The sequence below is a fragment of the Salmo trutta genome, chromosome 17 (assembly GCF_901001165.1).
Source record: "Salmo trutta chromosome 17, fSalTru1.1, whole genome shotgun sequence".
Classification (NCBI taxonomy): Eukaryota; Metazoa; Chordata; class Actinopteri; order Salmoniformes; family Salmonidae; genus Salmo; species Salmo trutta.
The window spans coordinates 18,713,124-18,726,782 of record NC_042973.1 but is presented as its reverse complement, the minus strand read 5'-3'; the positions used below and the strand labels follow the sequence as shown (position 1 = coordinate 18,726,782).

At 43.5% G+C, this 13,659-nt stretch overlaps 1 protein-coding gene across 1 annotated transcript in view; it reads left to right on the top strand.

Moving 5' to 3' along the window:
• ncanb (neurocan b) overlaps positions 1 to 13,659 on the top strand; it is a 245,912-nt gene that overhangs the window by 99,191 nt on the left and 133,062 nt on the right. Inside the window, exons 3-5 of the mRNA XM_029696021.1 lie at positions 1,247 to 1,470; positions 3,852 to 4,020; positions 8,050 to 8,224. Of these exons, the coding sequence (XP_029551881.1) occupies positions 1,247 to 1,470; positions 3,852 to 4,020; positions 8,050 to 8,224 (568 nt within the window). The remainder of the gene's footprint in view (positions 1 to 1,246; positions 1,471 to 3,851; positions 4,021 to 8,049; positions 8,225 to 13,659) is intronic.

The window sequence follows — 13,659 nt, the reverse complement described above, 5'->3', positions numbered from 1 at the left end:
CCACAGGTGGACTCCAATCAAGTTGTAGGAACATGTCAAGGATGATCAACGGGAACAGGATGCACCGGAGCTACATTTCGTAACTAATAGCAAAGGGTCTGAATACTAATGTAAATAAGGTATTTCTGTTTTTTTTATACATTTGCAAAATGTCTAAAAACCTGTTTTCGCTTTGTCATTATGGGGTATTGTGTGTAGATTGTTGAAGATTTTTTATTTATTTAATCCATGTAACAAAACGTTAAGGGGTCTGAATTCTTTCCGAAGGCACAGTAAATCAATGACCAATAGCCAATCAGAAAGAATGGGGCCATCCTCTTGTTTCAACACATAAGAATAGAGGGACTTGTTGAACAAGCAACAGGATGAAACCATGACATCTCCCAATCGATTCATAGGAATCAATCCCCACCCCTCTCAATGCCAAAGAGAATAGCATGCAACAGTATTGTATATCAGTGATCCCCTTCCAGCCCAATACTAACACATACCTGATTCAGCTGATCTAGATCTTGATAACACGTTGATGAAAAGCTACTGTATTATGCTGTAATACTCCTAGCCTCCATTTCCACTCTTTCACTTTCACTTTATAGAAACAATTGTCATACTTCTGTAGACCTATATTCTGACTGTGTATCTTTCCCTCTCATCTCCTCTCCTCTCCTCATCGTCATCCTCTTCCTCTCCTATCCCTCTCCTCTCCCACTCCTCTCCTCTTCTCTCCTTTCCTCTACTCATCCTCTCCTCTGCTCTTCCTCTCCATTCCTCTACTCATCCTCTCCTCTGCTCTTCCTCTCCATTCATCTACTCATCCTCTCCTTTACTCTCCTCTTCTCCCTCTCCTTTCCTCTACTCATCCTCTCCTCTGCTCTGCTCTTCCTCTCCATTCCTCTACTCATCCTCTCCTCTCCTCTTCTCCCACTTCTTTCCTCTACTCTTCCTCTCCTTTCCTCTACTCATCCTCTCCTCTGCTCTTCCTCTCCATTCCTCTACTCATCCTCTCCTTTCCTCTCCTCTTCTCCCACTTCTTTCCTCTCCTCTTCTCTCCTTTACTCATCCTCTCCTCTGCTCCTCCTCTCCATTCCTCTACTCATCCTCTCCTTTCCTTTCCTCTCCTCTTCTCCCACTCCTTTCCTCTCCTCTCCCTCTTCCTCTCCATCTCCTCTTCCTCTCCTCTCCTCTCTTCTCCCTTTCCTCTTCCTCTCTCCCTCTATATCCTCCCTTTCTCCTCCTCTCTCTCCAGGCCTTGTGTGGTCAGACCCAGTGGTGAACATGAGGAAGGTGACGCACCAGATGGTGAGGGAGCAGCTGGCCAACAGCGTCCTGCTGCCCTGTGTCTTCACCCTGCGCCCCACCCCTACCCACGAGCCCCCCCGCATCAAGTGGACCAAGGTGTGGGGCCAGAGGGGTGCCGACGGTCGGCAGAGGGAACAGTCTGTCCTGGTCGCCAAGGACAACGTGGTCAAGGTAAAGATTGAGGAAGTGGAAAGAAATACAAAATGTCACATTGTTTTGATATATATTTTGAAATGGAATTCAGTGGTGTGACAGTCATGGAATTTTGGGTGGCTGTTATTTGTCAGCCAAATGCCAAGGCAACCTAAGCATGTTTGCTACATCACCTTGCTGAAACAAGGACCAACAAAGTTTCATCACGTTGTAAACTGACTCAACCACACGTGCCATCTTTTTGAATGTTCGGCCGTCCTGTCTTCAGTCAGCTGTTCGTCTATTCAAAAACTGTCTAGTTTCGCCTCCTCTCGTTATTAAATGTTTTTTTTTATTTCACCTTTATTTAACCAAGTAGGCCAGCTGAGAACAAGTTCTCATTTACAACTGCGACCTGGCCAAGATAAAGCAAAGCAGTGTGACAAACAACAACAACACAGAGTTACACATGGGATAAACAAAAGTACAGTCAATAACAATAGAAACATCTATATACAGTGTGTGCAAATAGAGTGAGGAGGTAAGGCAATAAATAGGCCAAAGTAGCGAAGTAATTACAATTTAGCAAATTAACACGAGTGATAGATGTGCAAGTAGAAATATTGGTGTGCAAAAGAGCAAAAAAAGTAAATAAAAACAATATGGGGATGAGGTAGGTAGTTGGATGGGCTATTTACAGATGGGCTGTGTACAGCTGCAGTGATCGGTGAGCTGCTCAGATAGCTGATTCTTAAAGTTAGTGAGGGAGATATGTCTCCAACTTCAGCGATTTTTGCAATTCGTTCCAGTCATTGGCAGCAGAGAACTGGAAGGCGGCCAAAGGAGGTGTTGGCTTTGGGGATGACCAGTGAAATATACCTGCTGGAGCGCATGCTATGGGTTGGTGTTGTTATGGTGACCAGTGAGCTGAGATAAGGCGGGGCTTTACCTAGCAAAGACTTATAGATGACCTGGAGCCAGTGGGTCTGGCGACGAATATGTAGCGAGGGCCAGCCAACAAGGGCATACAGGTTGCAGTAGTGGGTGGTATATGGGGCTTTGGTGGCAAAACGGATGGCACTGTGATAGACTGAATCCAGTTAGCTGAGTAGAGTGTTGGAGGCTATTTTGTAAATGACATCACCAAAGTCGAGGATCGGTAGGATAGTCAGTTTTACGAGGGTATGTTTGGCAGCGTGAGTGAAGGAGGCTTTGTTGCGAAGTAGGAAGCCGATTCCAGATTTAATTTTGGATTGGAGATGCTTAATATGAGTCTGGAAGTAGAGTTTATAGTCTAACCAGACACCTAGGTATTTGTAGTTGTACATATATTCTAAGTCAGAACCAACCAGAGTAGTGATGCCAGTCGGGCAGGCGGGTGCGGGCAGCGATCGGTTGAAGAGCATGCATTTAGTTTTACTAGCGTTTAAGAGCAGTTGGAGGCCACGGAAGGAGTGTTGTATGGCGTTGAAGCTCGTTTGGAGGTTAGTTAACACAGTGTCCAAAGGGCCAGATGTATACGTAGAGGTGGATCAGGGAATCACCAGCAGCAAGAGCGACATCATTGATATATACAGAGATAAGGGTCGGCCCGAGAATTGAACCCTGTGGTACTCCCATAGAGACTGCCAGAGGTCCGGACAACAGGCCCTCCGATTTGACACACTGAACAGTCATTTGAGAAACCAAGGCTGTTGAGTCTGCCGATAAGAATACGGTGATTGACAGAGTCGAAAGCCTTGGCCAGGTCGATGAAGACGGCTGCATAGTACTGTCTTTTATCTATGGCAGTTATGATATAATTTAGGACCTTGAGCATGGCAGAGGTGCACCCGTGACCAGCTCGGAAACCGGATTGCACAGCGGAGAAGGTACGATGGGATTCGAGATGGTCAGTGATCTGTTTGTTAACTTGCCTTTCGAAGACTTTGTAAAGGCAGTGCAGGATGGGTATAGGTCTGTAACAGTTTGGGTCTAGAGCATCTCTCCTTATATCAGCTGTTAGATGTAACCAGGCTTACTTTTACTTTGCTGCTTTTGGGTAAGGTTTGTCCAATGTTTTGTTTATTTTTTTGACAGTTATGACAGTTATTATTATTTTCATGATCGCTTTCATCCAGAATCGTCAGTTACACAATTATACAAATTCAATGCCAGCCCTAATTTTATATGGAGAGTGTGTTGGCCATCCATCTAATACGTATATTCAACTTAACTTGTAACTATACTTACTGCACAATCCTTTCTTCTTTCTATAAAAATTATAAAAATCCTCTCACTGTTTTTCTGCTGCCAACTGTAATAATTGGACCAGCAACCATTGAGTGGAATGTCCTTTTGCTTTTTCATTTCTGTCTTATTTGTCTTTCCTAACTATGTTTTAATTGTGTTCATAACTGTACTGTCTTTCCGTGGTTTAGGTGAAGAAGGCGTTCCAGGGGCGCGTCACCCTGCCCGGTTACCAGGACAACCGTTTCAACGCCAGCATGGCACTCAGCGCCCTGCGCTCCAGTGACTCGGGCATGTTCCGCTGTGAGGTGGTGGTGGGCATCAACGATGAACAGGACACCGTTCCCCTGGAGGTCACAGGTAATACTGACCCCTGTTACACTTATTACACACAGGTTCTGTTCATTAGGTACCAAATGGAAGAAAAAGTGTCCAACCAGGGAGGGACTACCTGGACTTGTCAAATAAGAAATGGCCATTTTCCTCTTCCGTAGCAAAACGCTTTAAAGTGTTTGTGGCCTAATGAACACAACCCTGACTGTACCTCTACCTGGCATTGCTAATAGAGTCATTATATAAGCCAGTGGGTTTGTTAACTTTGTGGAAATGTCTGGTCTGGGGAACGGGACAACGTGTGCCAACTGGACCGAGTAACGGATCGTTGACCCAGCCGCTCATGAAAGCAAATAAGCATAATGAGAAAATAAAGTGTGCTATTCAGCTAGTGTTACTTTGAGGGCTCTGAGCTGTAGTTTATGTTGAATCCACCCACTGCTGCACTGTAATGGCCTGGGCATATTATGTCATATCAGCTAATAGTATCAAAGTAATTACCAAATGAAAGTCTCTGAGCTGAGAAACATCATCAGATTTTTACAGGTCACTTGCTGTTTTTAATAATCGCCTATTAGAGTAATGAGTAGAGGGAAGTGGCGCTCTGCTCTCAGCATTAGCTTTACAGTGCTGCAATAGCTCACCTAGATCTACACAATGTTGCCAGCGTGAGCTGAGCATCATGTCCGCATTAAGCCCAGTAGCCTCATTCACTCACCCACATACTGTACCCAGAATCCATGGGCTCCCAGTGAAAATAGCACAGATATTATTACCTGATATAGCCACTGTGGGTTTGTGCCCATGAGCTTGTGGATCTGTGTGCATGCCTGCATGCCTGTGCGTGTGTGACAGTGGCTTTCTCGCTCAATGATTATGACATCAAGGGCTTTGTTTTTTTCCACCTACAGCTCCTCTCTCTCTCTCGCTTCTCTCTCCATGAGTGCACTTTATTGGTCCCATAGAGACCCCTGGCTCGGTGCTCAAGAGACCCTGTCCCTCCGCACAGCCAATCAATTAACACGCCATAAAAAAAACCTCCCTCCTGAAACAGAAACCCATTACCCGCTGGTCCTTCTGGGAGCGAACCGAGTCATCCTCTGGGCTTAGTCATTTAGTGCAAGTCACGCTACATTGCAGAACGCACCAGTCCCAATACTAACTCCTCCAAGTGCTTAATATATTAATTGACAACGTATTGATACTGGGCCGGCCATATCAATATCATATTCATTCAGGGCTGCGCTGATTGTGTGTCGTCTAAGCCTGGATGAGGTTTTCCACCTGTGCTATCGTCCCATATTGAATGGTCAATTGTCTGTCTCACCAATTAGAGCTCAGGCATTGATCCTCTCTGTCAGCCACAGTCATGAGATATGTCAGGTCGGCTTAAGCGCTGAGCCACAAATAGACATATTTACACACTGGTGATGATGTCTGCTGTATTGGTCTACTAGATTCTCTGCACAGATAGGACTGTATTAGTGTTATATACAGTATACATGATACAACAAGGGCATCACTCAATTACATACAGCTATATACGTCTATCTCAGTATGTGGTCTCTCTTCCTGTTGTGTGTTATGGTTTGGTAAACATAGAGTAAGTGTACTAGTTCTGGGCAACGTGACCCATTCGTCTCCCAAACGCCAGAGACGCTAGCAGCTAGCCTCTCTGTGTTTGGTCTGGCTTGCCTCGGAGGAGAAGGAGCGCTAACAAAGAGCCTGGGAGAGGATAGGGAAAGCCCAAATGAAAGAGAACACTCCTGCTACAAAGTCCTGAAGTTGAGCTGGAGTGTACAGTGCAGCAGTATAGGGAAACAGGATGTAGGCCTGTAGAGGGGACAGTGTGTGTGCGTGCGTGCGTGCGTGTGTGTGTGTGTGTGTGTGTGTGCGTGTGTGTGCGTGTTACGGCCGTGCACAGACTGTACTCAAAATAAAAAAAATCAATTGACTTTCATAATTCGTAACTGCCCTGTAGACAAAATGTCAACATTTATATGCAACAACACACTCACTCATCATACATTTTAATACAAGTCGGGGCCAATAACTACTAGGCCTAGAGATGACAAAAGATGATTGACATTGGGGAAAGAGTGGCTATCAGCTGATCAGAGCAAATGATGATGTAGTTCAAATATTCTAGCTAGCTGTCGAAACAAACGTGTTTTTACTTGATTTGAGTTTGTTTTCCTGCTGACATCTGCCTCTTATTAACATGCAGTTGAAATGCCCCATTCTTTGTCCCTAACGGTGAGAGACACATACGACAGATCCAACTGTAATGTAGCCTCCTACCAGTATTCATGTCTCCTGCCCTGCGCCCGCAGCCAGTGGCCACAATCAAGTCGGGCGAGTGCGCACTTGGGGTGGGAGGGCGGAGGAGGGGAATTTAGTGAGATCCAAACGCTTATGAAATTAGCTAGTTTGATGTGCAATTCGCTACATTTAAAATTACATACAATTACAAATTAATATCCACTTTCTTGTAGGAGGGCAAGTGCTTGGCCATTGGCTGAGCCCTATCTGTGCACGTGCCTGGTGTTATTGTGTGTGTATGTGTATCTGTGTGTGTGTGTGTGCCTGTGTGCTACGTACATGTATGTGAGTGCATGTGTAGACTGTACCACTGAGGGATGCCTGGCTCATTTTCTGAGGCTAGCCTGCAGCATGATTGGTCAAATTGGTCCACGCCCCGAGGAGTCTGTCATTCTATTGCACAAAGCAGCAGAAGATAAAGGAGCCTATGTTTGGAGCTATATCCCAGCCTCCCTCTGCCTCCCTGTCCACAGGCTTTCATGTAGTGGGCTCTGCTGGGATTGAATGTGTGAATTTCAGGCCGACATGTAGTGGAGGTCAGTGATGCTAGCCTGGTGGGGGAATGAGATGGACACTTCAAAAGCAATTCCTTTCCTATTTCTCTGCACAGTGGAGAGGAATCCTGGTCATTCACAGGTCAGGGAATGAGCGCATGGGAGTCATTTCGCGTTCCTTTGTTTCCTTTATCTCTCTTCTCTCTCTCTTTCAATCTCTCTCTCATCACTGTTTTATTTCACTGTTTTATTTTCTGGCTATGAAAGCAAGATAGTACTGATGTGGACTGATGTGAACTGTATGCTAAAGTAGTAAAGTAGTAAAGCAAACATTTTTGCTGTTTGTCATTCACTGTATCCAAGGACAAGATCTCTCCCATAAAGATAAACCTGTCTGATGCTAATTAACTTCAATCTCTGAGGTCATTTTTATATGTTTTTTTGACTTGCCATGCATTTACAGATACAACGTTTGAAGTACATGATAATGTAGGGTTTGAGCAGAGTGTCTGTGCGTGCTCATGTTTGTGTGTGATAATGCAAGTGTGTGAATGTGGTTGTATGTGTGTATGGGCGTGTATGTGTATGGGCGTGTGTGTGTGTATGGGCGTGTGTGTGTGTATGGGCGTGTATGTGTATGGGCGTGTGTATGGGCGTGTATCTGTGAATGTGCGTGTATGTGTGTATGGGCGTGTATGTGTGAATGTGCGTGTATGTGTGTATGGACGTGTATGTGTGTATGGGCGTATATGTGTATATGGGCGTGTATGTGTGTGTGGGCGTGTATGTGTGTATGGGCGTGTATGTGTGTATGGGCGTGTATGTGTGTGTGGGCGTGTATGTGTGTATGGGCGTGTATGTGTGTATGGGCATGTATGTGTGTGTGGGCGTATATGTGTGTGTGGGCGTGTATGTGTGTATGGGCGTATATGTGTGTATGGGCGTGTATGTGTGTGTGGGCGTATATGTGTGTATGGGCGTGTATGTGTGTATGGGCGTATATGTGTGTATGGGTGTATATGTGTGTATGGGCGTGTATGTATGGGCGTGTATGTGTGTATGGGCGTGTGTGTATGGGCGTATATGTGTGTATGGGCGTGTATGTGTGTATGGGCGTGTATGTGTGTATGGGCGTGTATGTGTGTATGGGCGTGTATGTGTGTATGGGCGTGCCTGCATACAATATCTCCATATTGCCCTGGTGTCGCCGTACGTGTTTTCACCTCTGTGTCCTCTCCAGGTGTGGTGTTCCACTACCGTGCACCTCATGACCGCTACGCCCTGTCCTTCCCTGATGCCCAGCAGGTGTGTCTGGAGAACTCAGCTGTCATCGCCACGCCTGCTCAGCTCCAGGCCACCTTTGCTGACGGGTATGACAACTGTGACGCCGGCTGGTTGTCTGACCAGAGCGTGAGGTAAGGACAAGACAACCGGGCATGACGCACGACTCAAGCAAAACACATCACAGCATGGCGAATATCTTATTTAATGTTTTTATTTTACCTTTATTTATCCAGGCGAGTCAAATAAGAACACATTCTTATTTACAATGATGGCCTGTCCTTATAGTTTTGTATAATAGGGCTGTATAAATTGCTATGTATAAATTGTTTACTTACGATACTTATCTGCTGCGGCAATGTAAAGCAATATCTGACGAATACGAATCTTTATGAAGTGGCAAAGTATAAGTTTACTTCAGCCTAATGAAAAATGACAGGGCTTTGATAGGCAATTAGATAACTTCTATGATGACAATTCTCTGTGGCCTCTGTGGCCCAAATAAGGAACCAGGGATTTAAATTACTGACAGAAAATACAGTATGCAAACTGTTTTGACCCCAATGGTCCTCTCATAAACTCCTGAAGGATTTAATTGCTTGTTTACATCTGAGGCTAGCTCTGTCATTCCTCATTACTCTCCGCCATTTTAGCCACAACTATCCCTCAACTAACTTTCATGTTGATGTTTGTGTTTCAGCTTGCCACCTCCCCTTATGTCTGTTGATGACGGATAGTCAGTGTGTGTGTGTGTGGGGGGGGGGGGGGATTCAGAGTCCGTGTGGAAATTTTTTACACGTCTTTATCTCAAACGTCTGCCCAATAATTGCACTGAAGAAGCAGCTTGCATATTTCTCCTCTACAGATTTTCCCTGACAACGGCATCCTATCCTTTCCCCTCCTCCCCACCTGGGACACATATAATTGGTCCATTTCCGGAGCTACTTGGCTTCACATCAGTGACGAGGCAAATGTGCAATTAATAATGTAAAAATATAGACATCAGCTATCAGGATGGAAGGCTGAGATGGGGGATTTAGCTATTACATTGTCTGAGGACAACGGTTGCTATCCAAGCACATGCAGGAATGTAGCTACTGAGTGTAAGAAGCCTTCCTTCCTGTTGCCCTCCATAAACCCCTGTATGCCTTTATACTTAATCTCTTAATCAGCATTTAGCCTGCACCCTCAATGCTGTTTGAATCAATGTACCTTAAAGCAGTGGTCACCAACCGATCGATCGCGATCGACTGGTCGAGCTCCAAGGCATTCCAACGATAAGCCCTGTGTTCCTATTTTTTCATTTATTCACCTCACGCTGTTGGCGGTAGGTACACCCAATTCAGCTGCCCTGCTCGCCGGGTGGGCGACGTGTTCCCATTTTGAACCATTTCAGATGTCTGAATGTACAAACTGCCTTCCTGGCGGGCCCTGGGGAAGCAAATCAAGTGCTCTATAGGCCTACCTCTGGCCAATCGGATGGCTCAGGTTACCGTGTCTGCAGTAACATAGCAGACGTAAAAGAAAGCTACAGCAAAGTTGATACTGTGAGATTTCAACACTTTAAAAACATGACTAGAGAGACTGTCAACGAATACAGCAAAGAGCTGTGGTTTTTATGAGTGAGTTCATGATTAAGTTTTTACTCAGCACTGTCAACACTTTCTATTTAACACTTTTATAAGCCATAAAATGCACGTTCTCCCTACTTCCACTCGCACTTGTGCTACAACCAGCACTGCAGCTGCAATGAATGAGTAGGAAAGTGTATTGATAGGCTTGCGTTGTTATTATTAGTGGCTTGGGATTTTTTTTTATCAAGGAATATTTCACTTTCTCTGGTAATAGGAGTAATGAAGTATGCAGTAAAATAATGCAGTATGACTCGAGTTTCGCCATCAGCTGCAAGACTGTGTCCCTTTTTGGTCAGTGTCAGTGGAGGAAAGGGGAGTGGAGGGATGTTGAGAGGTGAACCCTTAGTCTGCTGCTCGCTCCCTCTGCAGTAAAATAAAAAAAGGCAAATGTGACCAACCGCCTCGATTCAGTCTTATGTAGCAAATTTTGAAATGGTGTTTTTTTTTACGTTGTATAAAAAGTATAGAAATGGTATATCATACACTGCAGTTGAGGAACAATGGGAAAGTCATTCTGCTTTGAAAGTTGATCAACTTGTAACCCCACTTTTGAGAAATTGCCCTTGAATGTTTTGGTACACGTACTGGAGAGCTCTTCTTTGTCTACTCCTATTCAACATAGTTCACAGACTCTTAAGCCTTAGCCCCACCTATGGCTATGGTGGTCACAACATTTTGTCAGCCGGTGATTGTGAAGCAAATAACTGCAGGTCTCACGGTAATTGACCGTTAATGTAATAAAGGTAGTTAAATAAAGGTTAAATATATAAAAAATCTATTCAAAAAATAACAGCATTAGCATAAATACATTTAGTCTTCCACACATGCAGACTGATGCAGACCTTCGGAACGTCTACATTTGAAAAAGTCTAGTAAATCCATGTAATATAGCCTATACCTTCAAAATAAATCCATTATTTATTTTAGACAGGTCTAAATAAACATGATATGAAGAAAATGTAGTCTATTTCAGAAGAACAGAATAGCATACTCTGAGTTGTCCTTGTGTTAGTCCTGATCTGGTTATGCCGTATGGCTGTGGGCTACACTAGTTCATTTAGCAGACAAGATCTGCGTAGAATTCTATGGCATTATTTTATATTATTTTATAGTATGAAGAATACAATTGAACAAAGCTGAAAAAAATTGAAAGGATATTTTCTCCAAACAATTGTATTTATTTATTTAATTTCTATTTAACCTTTATTTAACTATGCAAGTCAGTTAAGAACAAATTCTTATTTACAATGGCGGCCTACCAAAAGGCAAAAGACCTCCTGCGAGGCTGGGATTAAAAATGAAAAAATAATACAAAAATAAATAACATAAATATAGGACAAAACACACATCACGACAAGTGATTTGAGGGAGTGCGCTATTCTGTGCTGAGCGGTTAACAAAGAAATAGGTCCTCCTATATGCTAAATTTAGAGTTATTCATATAACTTTAGTTGTTCTAAAAACGTTGGGCTATATGTTTTGATTTTAAATACATTGTAACGCTGCATGATGTGACTCTAATGATGATTTGCTAAAAGTTGCTTGAAAGGCATGAGCTCAGCTTTGTTTTTTTGTGCAGGCTGTACACACTTTATCAGTCTCTCATTCACAATCAGAGCTTAGAGAAGCCTAATTACCGTGACTAAACGGTCAAGTGGTCTTTCACTGCAGTAATATAGTCACCGTAACAAGCCCTAGCCCCTCCCATCTCTTTCAGGATTGACATGTGAGGTCATGTGGTAAACACACACTAAAATCTTAGTTTATTTGTCACATGCACAGGATATCGAAGGTGTAAACAGTTCACTGAAATGGTTACTTGCATAGTATATCAAATACAGAAAGTGCCCAGAAAAAATATTTTATAAATATTTTATAATTATTAGATGACGCTTACCTGACACACTTGTCTAAATTAATGGGTCATGTGAAGGAAATGCTATAATCAACCCCTAGCCACATCTAACTGAGTGGATGGGTCACTATTGTCTAGACACGTGCAGTTGAAGTCAGAAGTTTACATACACCTTAGCCAAATACATTTAAACTCAGTTTTCACAATTCCTGGCATTTAATCCAAGTAAAAATTCCCTGTCTTAGGTCAGTTAATATCACCTCTTTATTTTAAGTGTCACGAGCGTCTAGGACCAGTAGATATGTGAAATCAGGAGCAGGAGACAGAGGGCCGGAGCAACTGAGTTTTAATAAGAAATACCAGTCGTAATAGCCGTTGGGCACAGGGCGTGTGGCGAAGTCCGCCAGGAGAAAACACTTTTCTCAATAAAAACAAAGAAGCGCACTGAAAAAACAAACAGCGCGCGGGGCGCAGCCCGGCAATATAATGACTTCTTAATCGGATACAATACAACTGTCCTTCGTGAACAAATGAACAATCCCGCACGAGAACCCCAACTGAAAATACACATTAAATAACCCCCCACTAATGACAAACACAAAACAGGTGCGGGATAGACAGACAAAACCAACAGACACAGAAACAACGATCGGTGGCAGCTAATAGGCCGGCGACGACGACCGGCGAGCGCCGCCCGACCGAGGAGGGGCGCCACCTTCGTTAGATACTGTGACATTAAGAATGTGAAATGTCAGAATAATAGTAGAGAGAATTATTTATTTCAGCTTTTATAACTTTCATCACATTCCCAGTGGGTCAGAAGTTTACATACACTCAATTAATCAATTAATATTTGGTAGCATTGCCTTTAAATTGTTTAACTTGGGTCAAACGTTTTGGGTAGCCTTCCACAAGCCTCCCACAATAAGTTGGGTGAATTTTGACCCATTCCTCCTGATAGAGCTGATATAACTGAGTCAGGTTTGTAGACCTCCTTGCTCGCACATGCATTTCCAGTTCTGCCCACACATTTTCTATACGACTGAGGTCAGGGCTTTGTGATGGCTACTCCAATACCTTGACTTTATTATCCTTAAGCCATTTTGCCACAACTTTGGAAGTATGCTTGGGGTCATTGTCCATTTGGAAGACCCATTTGCGACCAAGCTTTAACTTCCTGACTGATGTCTTGAGATGTTGCTTCAATATATCCACATAATTTTCCCTCCTCATGAAGCCATCTATTTTGTGAAGTGCACCAGTCCCTTCTGCAGCAAAGCACCCCCACAACATGATGCTGCCACCCCCGTGCTTCACGGTTGAGATGGTGTTCTTCGGCTTGCAAGCCTTCCCTTTTCCTCCAAACATAACGATGGTCATTATGGCCAAACAGTTCTATTTTTGTTTCATCAGACCAGAGGACATTTCTCCCAAAATTATGATCTTTGTCCCCATGTGCAGTTGCAAACTGTAATCTGTTTTTTTTTATGGTGGTTTTGGAGCAGTATCTTCTTCCTTGCTGAGCGGCCTTTCAGGTTATGGCGATATAGGATTAGTTTTACTGTGGATGTAGATACGTTTGTACCTGTTTCCTCCAGCATCTTCACAAGGTAATTTGCTGTTGTTCTGGGATTGATTTGCACTTTTCGCACCAAAGTACATTCATCTCTAGGAGACAGAACGCGTCTCCTTCCTGAGCGGTATGACGGCTGTGTGGTCCCATGATGTTTATACTTGAGTACTATTGTTTGTACAGATGAATGTGGTACCTTCAGGCATTTGGAAATTTCTCCTAAGGGTGAATCAGACTTGTGGAGGTCTACAATTTATTTTCCGACGTTTTGGCTGATTTCTTTTGATTTTCCCATGATGTCAAGCAAAGAGGCACTGAGTTTGAAGGTAGGCCTTGAAACACATCCTCCAATTGACTCAAATTATGTAAATTAGTCTATCAGAAGCTTCTAAAGCATGACATAATTTTCTGGAATTTTCCAATCTGTTTAAAGGCACAGTCAACTTAGTGTATGTAAACTTCTGAGCCACTGGAATTGTGATACAATGAATTATAAGTGAATTATAA